Source organism: Apteryx rowi, unplaced genomic scaffold, assembly GCF_003343035.1.
Source record: "Apteryx rowi isolate R43461 unplaced genomic scaffold, aptRow1 scaffold_536, whole genome shotgun sequence".
Lineage (NCBI taxonomy): Eukaryota > Metazoa > Chordata > Aves > Apterygiformes > Apterygidae > Apteryx > Apteryx rowi.
Genome location: NW_020450801.1, coordinates 131,172 through 150,140, shown reverse-complemented (window position 1 = coordinate 150,140; position 18,969 = coordinate 131,172). Strand labels below are relative to the sequence as shown.

The window sequence follows — 18,969 nt, the reverse complement described above, 5'->3', positions numbered from 1 at the left end:
TGAAACACAGACACTTCCATCTTAACATGAGGAAAAACTTTTTCACTGTGAGGGTGACAGAGCACTGGAACAGGTTGCCCCGAGAGGTGGTGGAGTCTCCTTCTCTGGAGATATTCAAAACCCGCCTGGAYRCRATCCTGTGCAATGTGCTCTAGGTGACCCTGCTTGAGCAGGGGGGGTTGGACTAGATGATCTCCAGAGGTCCCTTCCAACCTCAGTGATTCTGTGATTCTGTGATTCTGTGATTCTGTTTGCTATTTATGATACAGAAAGCAAATAGGAATGTGCTGCTAAAATCCCTTTCAGCAAACTTGGACTATAGTTTTTTGTTTGTTTGTCTTTTACTTTATTTTGCCAACTGGCTGAACAAAGACGGATCTTTATTTTCAGGTTATTAAATCATCAATCTGTTGTTAAGTTGGGGAACTGCTGTGAGGAAAGCGGAAGAATAAGAAAAGAAAAGAAAAGAAAAGAAAAGAAAAGAAAAGAAAAGAAAAGGGGTCCTCTCACCACTTCTTAGCCACATCACTTTAAAATCAGCCTGTTTCTGCTTTTGATACAGAGTGGGAGAGGGAATCTTGGAGAGCAGCTGTAGAACTATATTTAATTGAACTTTAATACAAGAGTTAATAATTTAATGCAGTACCTTTGGGTTGGCAGGTTTGCAGTGCTCTTCTTTCTCCTTCTTTCACCTCCCAAAGGAAATGTTCATACTCACAGGGCCTCTTCCCAAATTTTTATTGCTCTGATATTTTCCTATAGCACACAGAGCCCCAGAGCCAAACTACAAGAACCTTGTCAGCAATGCATTTATGGGAACTAGTTAGCCATTAGTCAAACCTCTTTTGCACTGGTATAAATTCAACAGCAACTTTTAAGATACAAGAGTGCTTTTACATTGATTGCATTGCATTGATTATTACATCATATAGTATTCTGCATGCATTAACATCTTTATTGTTTTTTCTTTTAGCCTCCCTCAAACCACCTCCTTTGGCATCCAAGAGCTGCCTACTGTTGCATCTAATCTCCAAAGAGTAACAAGGGATTCAGATTGCCTAATAACCAGTGCTATGGCTAGGTTTTGCTGCTGGCAATACAGGGAGTCAGGGTCCAGGTGCCCTGCATAGTAAACAGGATGAATTGTTAAGGCTAGTCCAGGAAGTCAGAACAGAGGAACTCCGATTTCCCAATGCTTTGCTTATCTTTTTATAGGAGAGAGACTCTGTTTGTGGTGCATGTGCAACAAGCAGTATCCAGACTACTGTGCTGCATTCTAGGGCTGAAGAGAATGAATTAAAACTTGAAAGGTAGATCAGATCTGTGTATGCATATGCAGACACAAAGAGCTCGCCCCCGCAACAGACTAAGGCCGCTGCTCTTTCACGGTATATGTACAAGGGCAACAGGGACTGCCCCCCCCACTCCCTCTTCCACACAGATATCTGGGATGAGGACAAGACTGATTTTTTGGAACAGTGACAAACTGGAGATGAATGGTCTGCGCAGTGTAATGGATGCAGGAGAAGCTGAGTGCTTTGAAAGAGAATTTCTCACCTTTCTACCTATCCAGAGGACAAATGATTCCACAAGGAAATTACTAAGATTGCTGCAAGCCCCCAAAATGTTTCCCCCCCCAGGAACTTTCCACTTTCTTCTGTTATGATGTAGGACAAAACCCCACAAATGTAGCCTACATGGGTACCGACAGAGAGACAGCGGGGACTGTGGCCATTAAAAAACACCTGTAGTATGGCATTGGTCCTGTGCCAGCCTATGAATACACATGTGAAAAGGCATCACCTCATCACTTGTCCTCTTGAGAAGTTTCCCTATCTCTCCATTAACAACAAAGCAAATATTAACAAGGGAGACCAATTTCACAAAGTACCATTTAAGCTATACTATGTGTGAAACCTTGCTCTTTCACACGGGTGAAACCAACCACTCTACTCCAGGATTATAAATGCACAGCCACACGCAGGCAGGCACTGCTACGCAAATGCAAACAAGTAGGATCCACAAAAACAACCGAGGAGCTCTAATGCAGACTTCTAGGCAAGGATGCAAACCTGATCTCAGCTCAGAGAGGAGAGGTGAAGTTGCGCAGCCCTGTGACAAGGAGCACGCAGGCTGTGCTAGGCAGCACTAAGGACTGCAGCCCTGTTAGCTCCCACAGTAAATTGTAGCCCGCATGGCTGTGAGCATGTCACTTCGCTTGCTGCAATGACAGCTTGCAAAATGGAGGTGCTCATATTCATCCGGTTCACTAGAAGTGTCATGGGGTTTGATTAAATGATGCTTGAAAACATGTAGGGCAGCCAGGGTTATATATAAGCAAAGAACGCTGGACAGCTCTCTACTTACCCGGTGAGATAATATATTCTGGACAGGAAAATGGCATGCAGGGGAAGAAAAGGGGAACTGCTGCTTTTCAGGTCATTTTCTCTTTCAAAATTCACAACAATTTCTACAGGTGGCAAACAGCAAAAAGTATTTCGAGCAATATTATTAATAAAAAATCCACTACATTATGCTGAATTTTACCCCTTTTAAAATTATCTTTTGCAAGCCTTCTCTCAGAAAAATGGCTGCATAATTTCTAAATACAGAAACAATGGGTGTCATAGTGCTCTATGGGGTGTGAACATACAGTATTCTTCAGATTTCTTTTATTGTTAATTAGTGAGGCACTGGATTTCCAGGTCAGATAAAACATTACAACAGTACAAATTCTTCATTACTGTGGCAATACACAGTCACTGTAACAAAGACAATTGCAGATTTTCAATAAGAAGTGGCAAGGAAAAAACAGTAGGGTTTAAATTAATTTTACATTAAAAAAATCCATGAGAATTTTTTTTACTTTATTTTTCAAAAGTTTTCTTCTAAAGAATAAAATGAAAACAGGAAAAATACTATTAATACCATTTAAGAGTAGAGTTTAAATGAAGTTATCTATAATTAGATAAAGAAATTTGGCCTTTTAAAGTGTATACCTTGAAAATGGGCCAGGAAGTCATCTGTGCATTTTACTTCTTGACAGTAATCACTTTCAATATTCTGTAAAGGTACCCAGGAGACAAGCAGAGATGTTTGGTAGTGAACAGTAAAACATAATCAGTCTTCAGGAAGACAGTAAAAATTACTGATCTGTGACATCTCACATGTTCAAGTCAATTAAATATGATTAACGGCTACCTGCACTGATGTGTATGTTGCTCTTTCGGTATATATACAGGGAAAAAGGACTCCAGATATTTGCTCACCCTCCTCCTTCATATTCATGTGCAGATGTGAACTGCAGTATAAACATATGTTCAGAAAATGGTTTGGGGATAGGGAAAGAATTGCTGAAACCCAGGAAATGCTAGAAGCTTTGCAAGTTTCCTGCTGCCTAAAAATCTGCTAAGCTTTTACCCAGGAAAAAAAAAGTTCTAGAATTCAGAGTATTTTTTGTATTTTCTTTTTCATGGTCTAGCGAGCCAGCTGGCAAACTGGCAGCATGGAAGGAGGTTTTGCCTACCTGAGCGGGTGGTGGCTGCTGCACGTAGCCCTGGGGCGGCGGCGGAGGCTGCAGCACTTGCTGGGACACCGGTGGCCCCGAGCCTGTGAAACCGCCTGCGGGGAGCTGCTGGCTTGGTGAGGCCACGATGTAACCTGGCTGCTGGGCCGGCTGCTGCAAAATCGGTGATGGGTAGATAGGACCAGGAGGCGATTCAGGGTTGTCTCCCGATGATTGACGACTTAAGCTCATCTGGTTAAATTGTGTTGTCATGTCATCTCGCTGCAGGGCAAAAGTCAGTAGAAGACAATAAACATGATGCCTATAGCAGACACTTACACAAATTAGCAAAACAAAATAGGTTCAAACAGAGCATGAGAGACAGGGAAAAATGAACAAACCCAGCTCAGATAACTGCCATATTATGCAAGGATAGCTACAAAAATGGAGACAATTAAAAGCAAAAATCACTACAAATGCTTTGACGAAGACTTCTAGATTTAAGGTGAATGGCATCACTTGGCACAAAAGCCCATTATTTTGGCTCTTACCCTCCCTCCCCCTTTTTTCTTTTTTTCCCCAAATGACAGGTGAACTTCATAGCTTTCAAAAGAAGACATTTTAAATATAAAGGCCATGAAAATAAGTGAATACCTCCTCTCCTAAACACAGGATGCCTCAGTCAAAGACATGCTGGTAATTTCACCTGTGTTTCAAAATGATCCTAAGAGGAATTCAGCAGGATTCAGGTGCAGTCCTTTTTCTTTTTGGACTGTTTTGAAAATCCCAGGTTGAAAATATAGAGAAGGTAAATAAGCTAAGCCTCCAGCTGATATTTCAAGGCTTTTTATTCAGTGGTGGTAAGAAACAGGTACTTTATTTGACTGGAGGGCAAAAAAAAAATCTCTGGTAGGATGAGCATACCAAATTAAGTCAATGGATCTAAGTCTCACTACATGTTGGTAATGATACAAGGATACAAGGATATTTGTCCAGTCTTGCAATAAGACACATAAAATCAACTCTCTCAGGTCTATTCTACTTGAAAAGGTTTCCAAATGTGGTTCTATGCCTCTCATTTGTGCCTGTATTATAAGACTTAAATACTCAATATCAAAATGTATTCTATTCAGCAAGAACTGTGTGTTAACATGCAGGCTACAGTCCCTTCCTTACACTCCCTCATGGACAGCGAATAAACACTATAAAACCCTTTTCACTTAGCCATGTTATTTTTTTAAAGGAACCTCTTTTATTGTCTTGACAACTGTTTTACTTCATGGACAACTGTTGTATTCATTCTCCAAAACTATTCTAGCACAGGAAACTTAAAATAGAAAAAAAATGAATGCTTTGTGGAGAGCAAGGCTGTAAACTTTTGCTCCACAGAGACTTGCTTTTCCGTTCTGCAAACAGATACCATGGGCAAACATTTTAAACACCCGTGGCTAGATCTTCAGGTAGTATAAGAAAGTGTAGTTATTAACTTTAGCATCACCCCACACCCATATTTAGGCACATAAAGTTGTCTGATCTCTTAGCATGTTCCTTGCCTGGATGGCAAATGACTGCAAACAAGCTCAGTGAGAAACTTCATTGAGCCTGAAATGTCACTGAATTTGCCTAATAGGAACTAAGAGCTTTTAAACACTACAGGTTATACATTGTGTGTAGAATGTAATGTACATAAAAGATAGTAATTCAATACTTGACGAAAGTGAGCAACAGTGAATAAAAGTGAATAACATTGAACAACAGTTTCATAAAGGAGGTGAGGTTTCATTATTAAATCAGCTACTAAAAAGCATTAGCCTAGCTCTGACTATCACTAGAACAACCTGAGATGTCTGCAAGATACTTTTCAATAGAGTTAGCACTGAGATAGAAAACTTTTGCTCTGCACAGAACATATTTTCTTGTCCCTTCAATGGCTCTGCTCATCTATCAGGTATTAATACTATTTTAGCTGCAAGGACACATCCAGCTTCGTTTCCATCTCTTACTATGACTAGGTGACATCTCTACCTTGAGAAAATCAGTCATGAACAAAATTACCACAGCAAGACAGAAAATAACAACAACAACAAAAAAATCATGTGGTGCCTCTTAAAATGTCAGCTTCATTTTACAACTGTATAATCTCATCTCTATAAGCATCATGCCACATTCAGACTCCAGAAGTGTACTCTATTTATTTTTATTATACATGTCCATTAGTACTTTGTCATGATGCATGGTGTATCACACCTGCAGCTGTTTCACCAGTGTTCTGTTTTCCAAGTGCTCTGGTATGAGCAGGGAATAAATCCAGGCAGTGGATTTAGTATACAAAGAAAATAAAATAAAGTAAAATAAAATAATGATTTCTAGAGGTCTCTTTTCCAGTGTTTGTGGGCAGAAAAGGGGGATATTCAAATCTCACATGCACAAGTTTATGTTCCCTGGATAGGAAGTGGAGAGACACAGCCTCCTATCCTAAACACAATAAAATGTCTTCTGGAGGCTCCACTACCCAGATCAAGAGCCCTGCTCCTAACTTCCATCATCCCAGTGAGATGACTAGAATCAGGGCGAATATTCTTACAAAATGCTTGTCAGTACCAGAAGTGTAAAGGCAAAGGGGATTTGGATGGGCCTTTCACGTGAAATGCCCCTTGCCGTCCTCTTCAGAGGCTCCCCCAGCATGCACAGGCTCTACCTCCCACACCCCTCTTCCACCTCAAGGAAAGAAAAAAAAAATCTTTAGTACCACAGAAAACTGCTGCGTTGGAGAGACTGGCAGGAGATGCTGGGGAGGATAAGAAACTGCTGGATATTGGACTGACTGAGAAGATGGCTGCATTGCCTGAACAGGCTGCAAAATAAATACAATGAAAGACAATAAATACAACCCACTCAGAGAAAGATAACAACAAAAACAACAACAAGCTCTGTTATTGAGAACAATGGCCTCAAACACTGCTCTGAAAATGCAGGTGACTCATTACCAGCCAGAATACTAGAAGTTGGTTACTGTGATTTTAGTCTTCATTTCAGCTTTATGCCATACAATTCTTTATTACAGATTTTTTGCCAATATTCATATATTTGGATGTCCGATAGACTAAAATAAAGCCACAGCTACACCTTATTATTACTGATGTCAAGCAAAGTCAAAACATGATTTTACATTTAATTTACAGAGATAAAATGGGAGAAGAGCATTGTATAAGTGTGTATTTGAATTTTGCTCATAACGACTGACAACTTTGAGTTTGTCATAGGCAAAGGAATAATGATTGTAAAGCTGCTTTGGCAGAACATAATAGCTAAAAAGATTAACAATGAACAGACTGCAAACTAACAACAGATACAGGCCTGTCAGCTTGGAGAAGATGTTTATCTAAGTGAAAAAAAGATTTTCTACAGCATTATTACCTTGGAATAGCTTTACTATTCCTTTCATTTTAGTCTCATTTGCTTGAGTGTTAAACAGGTTTGGTACTACCTTTTTCTTCTAAATCCTGCTGAGACCAAATCAAGAAACGACAGCCATAAACATTAGTCCAAACCCAGTAAAATCAAAGTAACTTCACTGAATTTAAACAGTTTACTGTCAGGGTAATCTGGGATGAAATTGTGCCAAATTATAACCTCCCACAAAATATACAGTAGAGCTTGACTGCTCTGCTTGTAGATAGGATGTAAGATTCTTGCTGGAGTAGTTGCCTTTGGTCTGCAGATCACTCTCAGAGCAGGGAGACAAGCTACAAATTGAAATTTGAAACAGATCCAAATTCTTCTGCCCACATGCTGTCATGGCTGGCCACGTGCCATGTCCAGCCCAGGAGCCAGAGAGTTGAAGCATTGTGGCACAGTGCCCAAACTACTGTGCCATTCCCCTCTACGACTGTGCCTACAAAGCTTCTTGACCAGAGTTGAGTCATGTCCAGTCAGCTTGGGTGTAGGCAGAGGACCTTGGGTCTTCCTCTTGATGCAAGTGTGCTCTGAGAGTGGGCTACCCAACAGTACTTCTTTGGCCTGATGTAACTCAAAATGGAAGAGTTTGTAGGGCCCTGTGTTGTACCTGATGGTCTTTGAACTCAACCACACTGCCTGCAAAAGGGACACGGAAAGGACCCTGACAGTTCACACCATGTCAGGAGATATCCAAGGAAGTAAGATTGGCCAGAGCCACTGAACAATTAGAGTTCTCAAGGATCCTCAAAGATCCCTTAAGCAGTAAACTGCTGCGAAAGGTTACAGTTCAAATTCCCTCTCCTCCCCTCCTACATTACCATAAACAGGTTCGAATTCTGCCCTCAGCTTGGCAGAAGTTACACTCAAGAAACAGTGTTCAGTAGTTAACCTCAGGGATGGTGGTAATGAAAATCTCCAGGTCCGTTTTGTTCAAGTATTCTTGCAACCTGTATTTACATTGCATGAAACAACTTCCTACTGAAACAGGAGAATTGCATAATGAGAACGGTAGTGTCAAATTTTAGAAAATCAGAAGGACAGAATTGCTAATGGTCTACTAGCATTAGGGTTCAAATTTACCAAGAGTGTTCCTATTATATCAGTATAATATAAACCTACACATCGATAAAAATAGAAGAAATATGAAAAGTAATTAATCATTTGAAAGGAGAGAGAATGAATATTTGTATGCTTTTATTTTCAAAGTCTTGGAAAGGTGGTCAGCAAAGAATCAGTAAAGATATATGTACTACCACTCCTCCAATCTCAGCACTTTCTACAGAATTACAGAGTGCACTAGTCTGAAAAGGAACACTTCAGCTTTCACTTACGTGGCAATTTTTTTGCAAAAGAAGTTTAAAGATTATTGTTGTCCTACACTAACCACCTTAACAGTTCCTTTCAAAACGAAAGCATCCCTTGGATGAAATAAATTTTTCCTCTCCCTCTGCTTCATCCATGTTGAAAATATCAGCGATTGTGGGACACATTTGTTTCAAAAGAAAGGAAGAACATCCTGACATTTTTGTTTAGCTGCTTCCTTCCCTCCTCTCAGGTCATCCTGAGTATCAGCGAGAGCTTCCTCTCCCTTTTCAATGGCCACGACACCTACCTGTGTGACCAGGTGACTTGCAATTTGCTGCTGTGGCTGCTGAACCTGCTGAGGCTGTTGGGATGAAGGCTGTTGCTGGGACTGTCCGACCATCTGGCTCCTCATTGTCTGCTGGCCACTGGGAGGATTGTATATTGCCGGGGTCCCATCAGGATTTACAAACGGTTGGCCTGAAACAAGACACACTCCCTTTGCTGAACACTGTCAAGAATGCAGTATTTACCATATGAAATTATACAACCACATATTTACTGACAGCTTGCTTTAACTGATCAATCTTTAACTGATCTGCTACAATAAAGTGCTCTTTACTCTCAATGCCTCATTATAGTATCAGCTATCTATTTTTTGCAGGAAAGGCAGTTAGCTTCTATTACAGAACTGCAATTTAACATAAAGCTGGCATCTTTTTTTTAATTTCACCAGAGAGAGTCAAAATCTAATGCTTCTATGTACATCACATGTCAACTGGCAGTGTCTAGATAAGAAAAAAAAAAACCTCTATGTGGCTTTTTCAGTCATCTCCATAGCTTTTTGCCTGGTCAGCACAACATGGGAAGAGAGGAATCAACAGAATTAGCCTGGGGGGTTCCCAGTGAATTCTGCTCCCAAGCACTCCAGGGTTGTTTCCTCCAAATTTTCAAGCCACTGTGAAGAACTTGAAACACAGGGATAAAGGCAGGCAGAGAGAGAGAGGGTATGCGCAGAAGTGTACAATCATAGGCTTACAACACAGTGAAGCAGAAACAGGACTAAGATGATAAAATTACAGTTTTACAGTATCAAACAATTAAATCAGTGATTAAAATAGAGAACACATGAGCTTGATGGTATGGCTATGAATGACACAAATGAAGCCATAATTCTTAACTCCTTCAGCTACTGCCAGAACGCCCATTTGCTTTGGCAGTACTTATTTCCAAGGAATGAGTGGAAGGTTGCCATGACTATATGATGATTCAGGTGCTATGGTTACTTGAAGTCATTTAACGATGGAAGTAATTAATGCTAAAATTGAACTTTGGAACAAACACTAGAGGTAGTGGATATTCATGCGCATTTTCTTCTCAAGCAATAGCAGTGAAATGTATACGACTACTTCCAACACACTGTAGTTCATATGGAAAGAAACAAAAACCTTGTTACTAATATAATTCCATATTTGAATAACGTAATGCTGTACTTCCGAGAGCTGTACCCTAAGTAATTAGAGGAGACAGCACAGGGAGTTATCAAAGAAGAAGCACTTAAAATGTCTTGGAAAATTTGTCATATATAGGACAAATTGTGTCCAAAGTTCCTCTGAGGGTAGAATTTGGTACATACATAACAACATATAAATTATTGATCTCTTTGCTTCAGATATTTTAGCTGGAGAAAGCAAACTTGCAAAACCAATGTTTGTAAAGATTTATCTTTGCCTAAGTCTTGCATCATTGTCTTATGAACAAAAAAGAAATGGAATCCCTGGGTCGGCAAAACATTTTCCATGACTTCAGTTCTCTTTTCACTTCCATCATAAATTCATAAATCAAAGGGATGATATATATTTACAAACAAAAGTAAATTTTAGCATTTGATTGACAGTATTTAAGGTAGGTAAACAGAAATAGGAATACTTGAGATAAAAAGGGAGACCTGGATGAATCTGATAATTCAGAATGCATTAGCGAAATAAGGAACTTCTCATTTTTATACCACAAGTGTCCCTACCTGTTCTGCCTGTTCTTCAGACTGCTTCTTTCCCCTCCTCCTTTTTAATAATCATGTGTCAGAACTGTATTGAAGAACTAACTAAAGAAACCTTGCCTTCTCTCTTTAAAGGATCATCACTTTCTGGATTAAGTCACCATATCACATATGAGGCATGTCTCACGCTCACTGTGAGGAAAGTATTGAGTGAAGTGAGTGAAAGCAAAGCATATGTCAGTTCTGTGCACTCGATTTCCTGCCTGGGGCGGCGAAGACACTGGGTGAAAACGGCCTGGAGAGCATAGAGAAATTGTTTTTTCCCTAGACTGGAGTCTTAGGCTCCAGAAGTAATTTAGGAGATTTGGGAAGGCTGAGATGATCCTTTGGAGTAGCATTTCACATATCTGTGCTTCTAACTGGTGTCTCCTCACAGATTTGGGAGATTTAAGTCCCACTGAACGTAAAAAGAGAGAGCGAAAGAGGAGGTTTCTTAAAGATGATCTCCTTCCCGAGCATCAACTATGACCCTGCTGGCAAATAATGAGGCCCAGAGCTGCAAAGAATAAATGTCTAGAATGGAAACACCAAGTTCTGCTGTCCACAGGGAGAACCACAGAGGCAGAGGCTTAAAGAGAAAAGAATTCCAAAAAGGCGCAAGTGGGCTGCTGGGACCCAAAGTGGGTGACGAGGGTAACGGATTCCTGAAGTCTGTGCCAGGTGCTCAAGGGAAACACTAAAGAACATTTCCCATGGCACAATGAAAGATGACAGGACTGAAAGAGAAAAGGTAGCAATGTTAATAAAGATGAAAAAAAGACCTAATATGAAGAAATCTTGGAATAGGAAGTGAAAAGAAGAGATCAAATGGTAATAAGAAAGACATTTGTAAGTTATGAACTGTGGCCTTGACAGTAGGGCAAAGATTGTGGTGTCATTCAAAGGAGTAAGAATGAAACGTAAATGCTCTTAATTGTTGAAGGGGTTATGTCAGAGAGCATGTCAAGAAGAATCCTTTAAATGGTAAAACAGACTGGTGAAGTGGGTGAAATCAAGAGCAAAACAACATAGCTGCATAAATGATCTCCTTTCCCCAAAATAGCCAGAAGCTTCTACATTTGGGGAAAGAGAAGGAAGGGTAAAGTGGAGGAGACTAATCAAAGGAAACTGAATATAGTTAAGGAAAGAATGTGGATTGCCAACACCTGAAAGGAGCTGAGAGGTATAATCAGAGCTGGAAGAGAATAACAGCATCTCCTGATGCCATTAGAGGCTTGCACAGCCAGTGTCTATGTAGTGTGAAAGGAAGCAAAGATCTTTAAAGGACATGGTGCTAGGATCAAAAGAGAAGAAGACTGGAAGTAAGCACTCTGCAAGAAGAGAAAAAAGAGCTAAAGAATGATGTTACACAGGGAAAGAAAATCTATTCATTACAGGAAACAAAGCTTCTTTTTCATTTTCTTTAAACTGTCTTCTCTTCAGCTGTTTCTGACAGCATCCATCACTTTGATAGTCGAGCACAGCATCTAGCAATCTCTAAGTCTCCTCCCTATGGAGTTTCTTTTGTAATGTAATTGTAATAAGATGCAAAGATTCTGAGCCCAAAGAGTGGCAAATTTGTAGCACGTATTTTGCTGCATGTTAAAAACGCAGCAGACATTACAGTATAGCCTGACTTCCAGAACAGGTGGCAATGCAAAGCTATATGTCTGAGACAAGAATTTCATTCTTTAAAAGAACTTGCCCCTTCTGTTTTCTTTATTATGTCTATATTTACAAATCAGCTACAGAAACAAAACAGTTTAACCCCCCCCCCCAAACATATAATTGTTTTTACAGAAAACACTCGCTCTCTGAACATTAAACATTCAACACACACAGAACTCTCAGTTACGCCTCGGAGGACAACAAGGCACGCTAGGAGGAGAGACCAGGTACTCTCTTCTAGTGACAGTAATGAAAGGCACTATATCCATGGTAGACATAAAAACTCCCTTGTTACCAGGGAAAAATACGAGCTAGCCAACACAAATTGCTAAACCTACAAAACATGTTGGAGATGTTCCACTTAAACAGCTCTGCTGGCCTGCAAGTGTGGTGGTCTCCATCCTTGCCATGGTCAGGTACACACACGACCTAGTAGTAGAGCTAGTAGTGTGGCTGGAAGCAGTAGCAGTTCCTTTCACTTGTTTCACTCAGTCCTATCAACTGAATTATGGATGGATTTCTGCCCAAGCCTGCTGATTTTGTATAAAAGGGGACCACATTGTATTCAAAATGCCTTCTTTTGTATTGACCAAGAAATTTCAGTGCTACAGACAGAACTGTCAACTGCAAGCACAATAGAAATGAATAAATTAATAATGATGGTTTTGGCTTATGCCCTTCTCCCATGTTCAGTCCTCTCCCATACTTCAGTTTTCAAGAAATGTATAAAAACCTCACTTATGCAGTCAGTATTAGGCTCTCATATTAAGAATGTAATAGCTTGAAAAAACTACATGTAAATAGGATAAACTTTACAAAAAGCTTACTCCTTTCTGATTTTACGTATGCCGATATATATTGATGAGACCTAGCCACTACTCTATATGTTTATGGAACGCTTGCTTTAATAGTTTTTAAAGACTATGTTTTTCTGAAATTCCTCAACTTTCAGTTTTTCTTGATTGCATTCTGACTACAGAGGTATTTCTGGCAGTGGGCTTATATATAAGCTTTATTCCTTGGTACCAAAATATCCAAATAGAGAAATATAATATACATAAGGACTTAGGTATAAAGAAAAATCTCCAAATAAAGAGCTCCTGAATGTTCCATTAAGGACTTTTGAAGTATTTTGGCCTTACTCTCAGCTCTCTATAATGGAAAATTCAGTGCACTGTATGCTTTGCTATTTTAAACCCAGCATAACTCAGCTAAGGACGGCAGAATAGCTAGTCATGGTCACTGAAATAGTCCAAATCACTGAAGAAGCATCACAGTCTCAACCTCTCTGAACCTTTTTAAAGCTGTCAGTACAATACTGTGCGGAGTAATAGTGTAACATTACCTGGATTTCATCTAAACCAAGGAGATAACAAATTGCCTTAGACTTTCAGCAAGCACTCAAGTTCAAGCTGAGTGGTTTCTGAAGTGTACACAGTGCTCAGACGACAGCAAGTGCCTCATTTGCATGCCTCTGTACTGCTAACTACCAGAGCGACACAGAATTGAAGAGATTAGAACTTTCTTTTTCACAAAACTTCCAATTTAAATACAATTGCTAATCACATAGCTCGCGTAAGAAAATTAACTCTGAAGTGCTAATTCAGATGCAGCCTCTAAGCCTTCTGTAATTCTTCTGCTGTTAAGCATAATCTCTAAAATTTGGAGCATTGGATTTCAGTTGCCCCATATCTCAGCAAGGTTCATTATGGAGGACTTTATCTCCTTACTAAAGTTAATGAGATCTCAGAGGATTCACAACCAAGGAGTGCCCGGACTTTACAAGATCTAGCCGTTGTGTGGGACTGCAGGAGTATAATGTTATGTATCATTTCCCACTGGCTATGCCATGACATCCTCAGAAAGCCACTGCAGATTTACCAGCAGCTCTAAAAACAACCTGCCAAATCTCCTTTCTGTACAAAATAGCCATTTTCTTCCGCATAAGGTGCCTGAAGTAAAGCATCTCTAGAAACGAGAAATTTTCTCATTCCACAGATGGCATTGGAAATATTAAAGGGCAGTATGTTTTGGGAGAGAACCTGACTGACCTGTGTGCGGGTTGAGAAGGATACTGCCAGGCGGTATCCCTGCAGCTTCAAGTGGAAGAATGATATAGCTGGTGTTGCTGGATGCTACCTGGCCGCTCATCCCGTTCTCAGCGTAGGACACACTGCCCGAAGAGCTGGCGGTCACTCCAGGGACAAGAGGTGCACTTTGGAGAGGCTGATGTAGTCGTGACAGGGATCCTGAGGAGCCAGCACTGCTGGAAGACTCTGAGCCTAACACAGAGACAGAGCCATGGTTACAGTGGACCCCCAGTCCCCGTCACACGTCACATACATGGGGATAGTCTTCAAACACCGCAAAAGCAAACACGAGGCCATGCCCACCAGAGCGGAGCGGGGGTGTTCACTCCCCACTGAACTCAGTATTCAATGGGATTTGCATGATTTAAAAGACTATCTTCCCCCCCTGCAAAGTCTGCTCTCCTCCCCAGCCAGAAAATGGTTTTATCAAACAGAACACAAAAAGTTCAGTATGTATTTATAAAGCAAAGGTATCGGTTCGTAAAGTGTAGAAGTTAAACACAGGGTTTATAAATGGAAAAAAATAAAGTTTTCTATAAGAAAGTTTCCTATAAGAAAAACAGCAACTGAGTTCTCAGTCAAGTGACTGGGTAGCTGTGCTATATTTTATATTAACTCATAGCTACCTAACATTTTTTCCACTTTGATTTTTCAGCACCTATCCTATTATAAGTGTTCAATCAAATTAAATCAAATGTGCTAAAACAGTGCAGTAATGCCTGGAAGGATGAAGGGTCACATTCTTTTAAAACTCAAATATAATTTACAAACTTCAGAGATTTTACTTGATTAAATTTCCATTTCTTTGATGCAGTAATGACAAGAATCTCACTGAGAATGTAAGGCTCAGATAAACACATTGCTTAAAGCAGGAAGTGAAGGCAAATATACAGGAGGTATGAAAGCAAATGTCTGTATGGATGCTTCTTCCTGGAAGTAAGATGCATCTAAATTGAAACTTATTTATTTACTTATGTGCACTGCCTTTGCATCTTAAATCTTCCTCCTGCAGATACAGACTGAAAGGAAGGATGGAACACAAACTTAGGTTTTAACAAACTTCTCTTCCCATTCAGAGGGCAAATTACAGCCTTCATATTTGGGATACTTCTGGAGGACCCAGTATTGGACTACTTGGAGTCTCTGATTCATTCTTAGCAAAGTCCTTATTGGAATTCATTTCTTCCCTCATAATTAGAGCAAAACAAGTTTTATTTGTACAAGGTATACCAACTAACAAGTGTAGGGTCTTTCCACAGATTACTGTGGATTGCTGTGTAAAAGCTGATAAATGTTTTTATCCATCTTTTTCAAACTTCATATCCAGATGGTAGTTACTATAGAGACGGCCATCTTTCTGAACTGTGCACAACTTGTCATTGGCAAACCCCCAAATCTGCCTCTCCAACAGCTAATCAAGAAGGTAATAGCAATTTCAGAAGATTTTTTTAATTTCTGCAGTGTACTCCAAAGCTGTATTAGTGGCTGTATTTTTTCCTCTCAGTGTAGGCTGAGGCTGGAAATTCAGAAAGGTTATTCCTGCAGGGCTATTTTTATTTATTGGATCATTCAGTTTTCAGTGTTTCTACAATCGGCAGAGATACTCTTGGAGGACATCCTCAGCAAGCTACATGCAGTATTTTCAAATGCAAATGCAACTGCAGGAGTTTCATTTTCCTCCTGTAGCAACTACCATTTCTTTCCCTGCATTCAGCTAGCTCTTCTACATTCATTTCATGTTGCTTCTTGGAGTTCTAGCTTTTCTTTTTCCTCTTTTTCTTCATCTACTGAATTTGACAGATTTGAAGCTATCCGGAGATGCAGGAGCAATGATGAGATTCCAGAAACCCCTCGTTAGTATTTCCAAGCATGTCAGTAATATCAAACCTCAATCAGGACTCCTCTCTCTGCCCATTTTGTGCTATTCTAAAGAAATGCTGTGAGCAGAGAAGAAGATGGTGCCTCTGACATTCAATTCTTTTCCTTTCAGCTGTTTTTATGGCAGAATCGCAGATTGATCTATACCAACTTCTGAATGTTAAAAGCCAAAGGAGTGTAATGACTTCAGATACACTTATCAAATGCTAAGCGGTAGTAGGACAATCTCTGAAGCCATCACCACACATCAGCTGCAATGATAGCATTGAAAATGGCTGCCTTAAAAGATCAGAGATCTGCTCTTCTATGCCAGTAGATGAAGTTTGTGGTTTTGAAAGAAAGCAAACAAGACTCAAAACAATTTCAGCAATTTTTGCATATTTTCAAAATAACCCCAAAAGTTATTACTTAACCACTTTTGCCCTCATTTAACCTGTATAAGAACAATCTATTTTAATTTTTTTCATTATTACAACTTATTTCCTATCATTTTAAGTCTAGACATATTAAGCCAAGTAAATTCCAACACTAATGTTTGGAAGTTAACACAAAATTAATCTTGTCCTTGTAGCTCTGATTAGCTGTTTTCACAGTTTCTAAATTTGGAATAAGAAACCACCACATAATGAATTCAGTGCTGCAGAGAATGAAAAAATGAGCTATCTGACTTTATTCAGATTCACATTGAGAGATGTCTTGCTAACGACTTCTGAAAGGAACTTTGAGTAAATGAGATTCTTGCCCCCATTACACAAACCATCTTCCTTTTTTCTGTATGCAATGATGGCTACTTCTTCTAGACTGTTCTATAATTTTTTTGCTGCTTCACAGTTGACATAATAATAGCCTTCATATTCTCATCACTTTCCATTAATATATTTTTAAGTGTTCTCAGAGATTCACCACTCTGAGCTGCTGTAAGAAAGAAAAAGAAACAGAAAAATTACCTCAATGTCTTAACAGCTTAATTTCTGGGAAGGTGAGGGAGGGGCCAAGAAAGGAGGCACCCAAGTTTTACAATATTCCGAATGCTAGTGAGCAACAGAACATGGCTTGCTCTATTTTCTTTGGTTAACATTTAATAGCTGAAGAATTTGAACTTTTTACTCTGCTCATCCCACTTTCCAAATCAAAGGTAAATTTTTCCTTTCTTCTCAACTGGACCATCACCATCTACTCACTGCTTGCTCCAGAGGGTCAAATTTTCAGCAGCAGCACAGTGCTGATTGGTCCTGGAAGTATTTTTGCCTTGGCTAAGGTTTCTTGGCTCAGGAATATTTATTTGGTAGTTTTAGAAGTCAGGCGTATTTTTGTACATTGCAGTGTATTTAGTTTCTTTATGGTAGTGGTATGTGCTCATGTGAACATGATACTTCTTTGCAAGCTGCACTTCTAAAAATAAGATTGATGTTTCAGCACAGTAGGTTGGCGGTAAGCTTACGACTGGAAGCAGTTGGCTGCTTATTTATTGCCCATATATCAACATTCCTGCAATTTCTCTTGAACTCGCAAGATCCATCAGGCTAATGCCTGATTAAAGGAAATCACAAAGAAACAGAAATCTAGTTCCAAAACCCAGACACCAAATCATAATTTGCAGGATACTTTATCAAAAACAGGTTAATGTATTTAAATGTCTGCGGTATAATTGTATTTGCCCTACAGAATTAGCAATGAATACCTAACAGGAGAGATTAGATTGTAGTTCTGATTACTTGGAGCCAAACCAAAGAAGTTAATGATTCCTACAGATCTGTATCAACACAGCTGATATCACAACACAGCTGGCTTTTTGTAAATGGGCAGGAAAGAAACACACTCCACCAGATGTGCATTCCACTAAAGAAAAAGGGAAAATACCTTAGAAAAAAAAGCTCAAGATGCAACAGCTAGGTCTTTTAAATCTTTCAGCAATTATTTAGATCTGTAGATACATACACATAGTACATTTCTTTGGAATGCATGACTTGCATTCCGTCACAGTAACCTATATTGAAAACTATTGTAGTGTCAGTGAAAATAACATGATAGGTTATGAACTATATTTTCTCTTCATGAGTGTAGTTAGATACTGAACAGGTACATCTTTGATGGCCATAGGGACATCTACTTCACCATAACTATACATGCTTAGTCAACCCTGAAAAGCCCACTGTACTACTGGAAATCTAAACTAACCAAGGTTTTGTATGGTGTCTTAAGTTGTAGGAATTCAATTTGATTGCAATTTGTTAAATTATTAGCTCCCTATATCAGTACTGAATTATAACTTAAACAATACTTCTCTCTGTATCTATTAAGCTTCAGAATGAGAAAGTGGAAAATAATTTGCAAGATACAAACTGTGTTTTTAGATGGAACAGTGCTTTTTAAACAATCATCAGGTGTACAAAAATAATAATCAGAGAACCAGTATGATAACTGTATAATGAGTTTGAGGCAGCCCCTTCTGCAAAGTTTTGCATGAATAAAGTAGCATAATTCCTTTGCTGAACTCTTACTTCCGTGCAGCTGAATGCAATTAAAGTATAAGACTAATAGATACTACTAGATTCTGCTACGGAAAACAGCACATTCTATGATCTGTCTTCGCCTAATGGGAGGCTGACAACTTTCTGTGCTTCAGTTTCTGTATGTCCGCTATGTACCATTAATTTCTGATTTGTTAGAAGTTAATATTAAGGACAGAATATTTAATTTTGGTGACAATATTAGAAATGATCCAGAAAGGCAACAGTACTAATATCTCATTATTGTGTATTTTCCCAAAGGCATCTGTGAAGTGTAAGTGAAAATCCTTAAAATATTAGTATTTCCTGGCTCAAGAAATTTGTTTCACAATGCATCTTGATGATTATCATATATTTAAAATAATTTTCACATTTAAAATAATCATCAACATTTTCTGTCATTTAGCCAATGAAGAACATTATTACCTATTGCAGTCTTCAAACTGATTTCATACATACTATACAGAAGCCAAAAATGCTTTAAATTTATTACTGTGAATTGTAGAAGAACTTCAAAGA

At 39.2% G+C, this 18,969-nt stretch overlaps 1 protein-coding gene across 1 annotated transcript in view; it reads right to left on the bottom strand.

Moving 5' to 3' along the window:
- ARPP21 (cAMP regulated phosphoprotein 21) overlaps positions 1 to 18,969 on the bottom strand; it is a 147,448-nt gene that overhangs the window by 46,527 nt on the left and 81,952 nt on the right. The window contains exons 16-18 of the mRNA XM_026081051.1: positions 14,024 to 14,254; positions 8,577 to 8,746; positions 3,527 to 3,787 (exon numbers count right to left, since the gene is read on the bottom strand). Coding sequence (XP_025936836.1) covers positions 3,527 to 3,787; positions 8,577 to 8,746; positions 14,024 to 14,254 — 662 coding nt within the window. The remainder of the gene's footprint in view (positions 1 to 3,526; positions 3,788 to 8,576; positions 8,747 to 14,023; positions 14,255 to 18,969) is intronic.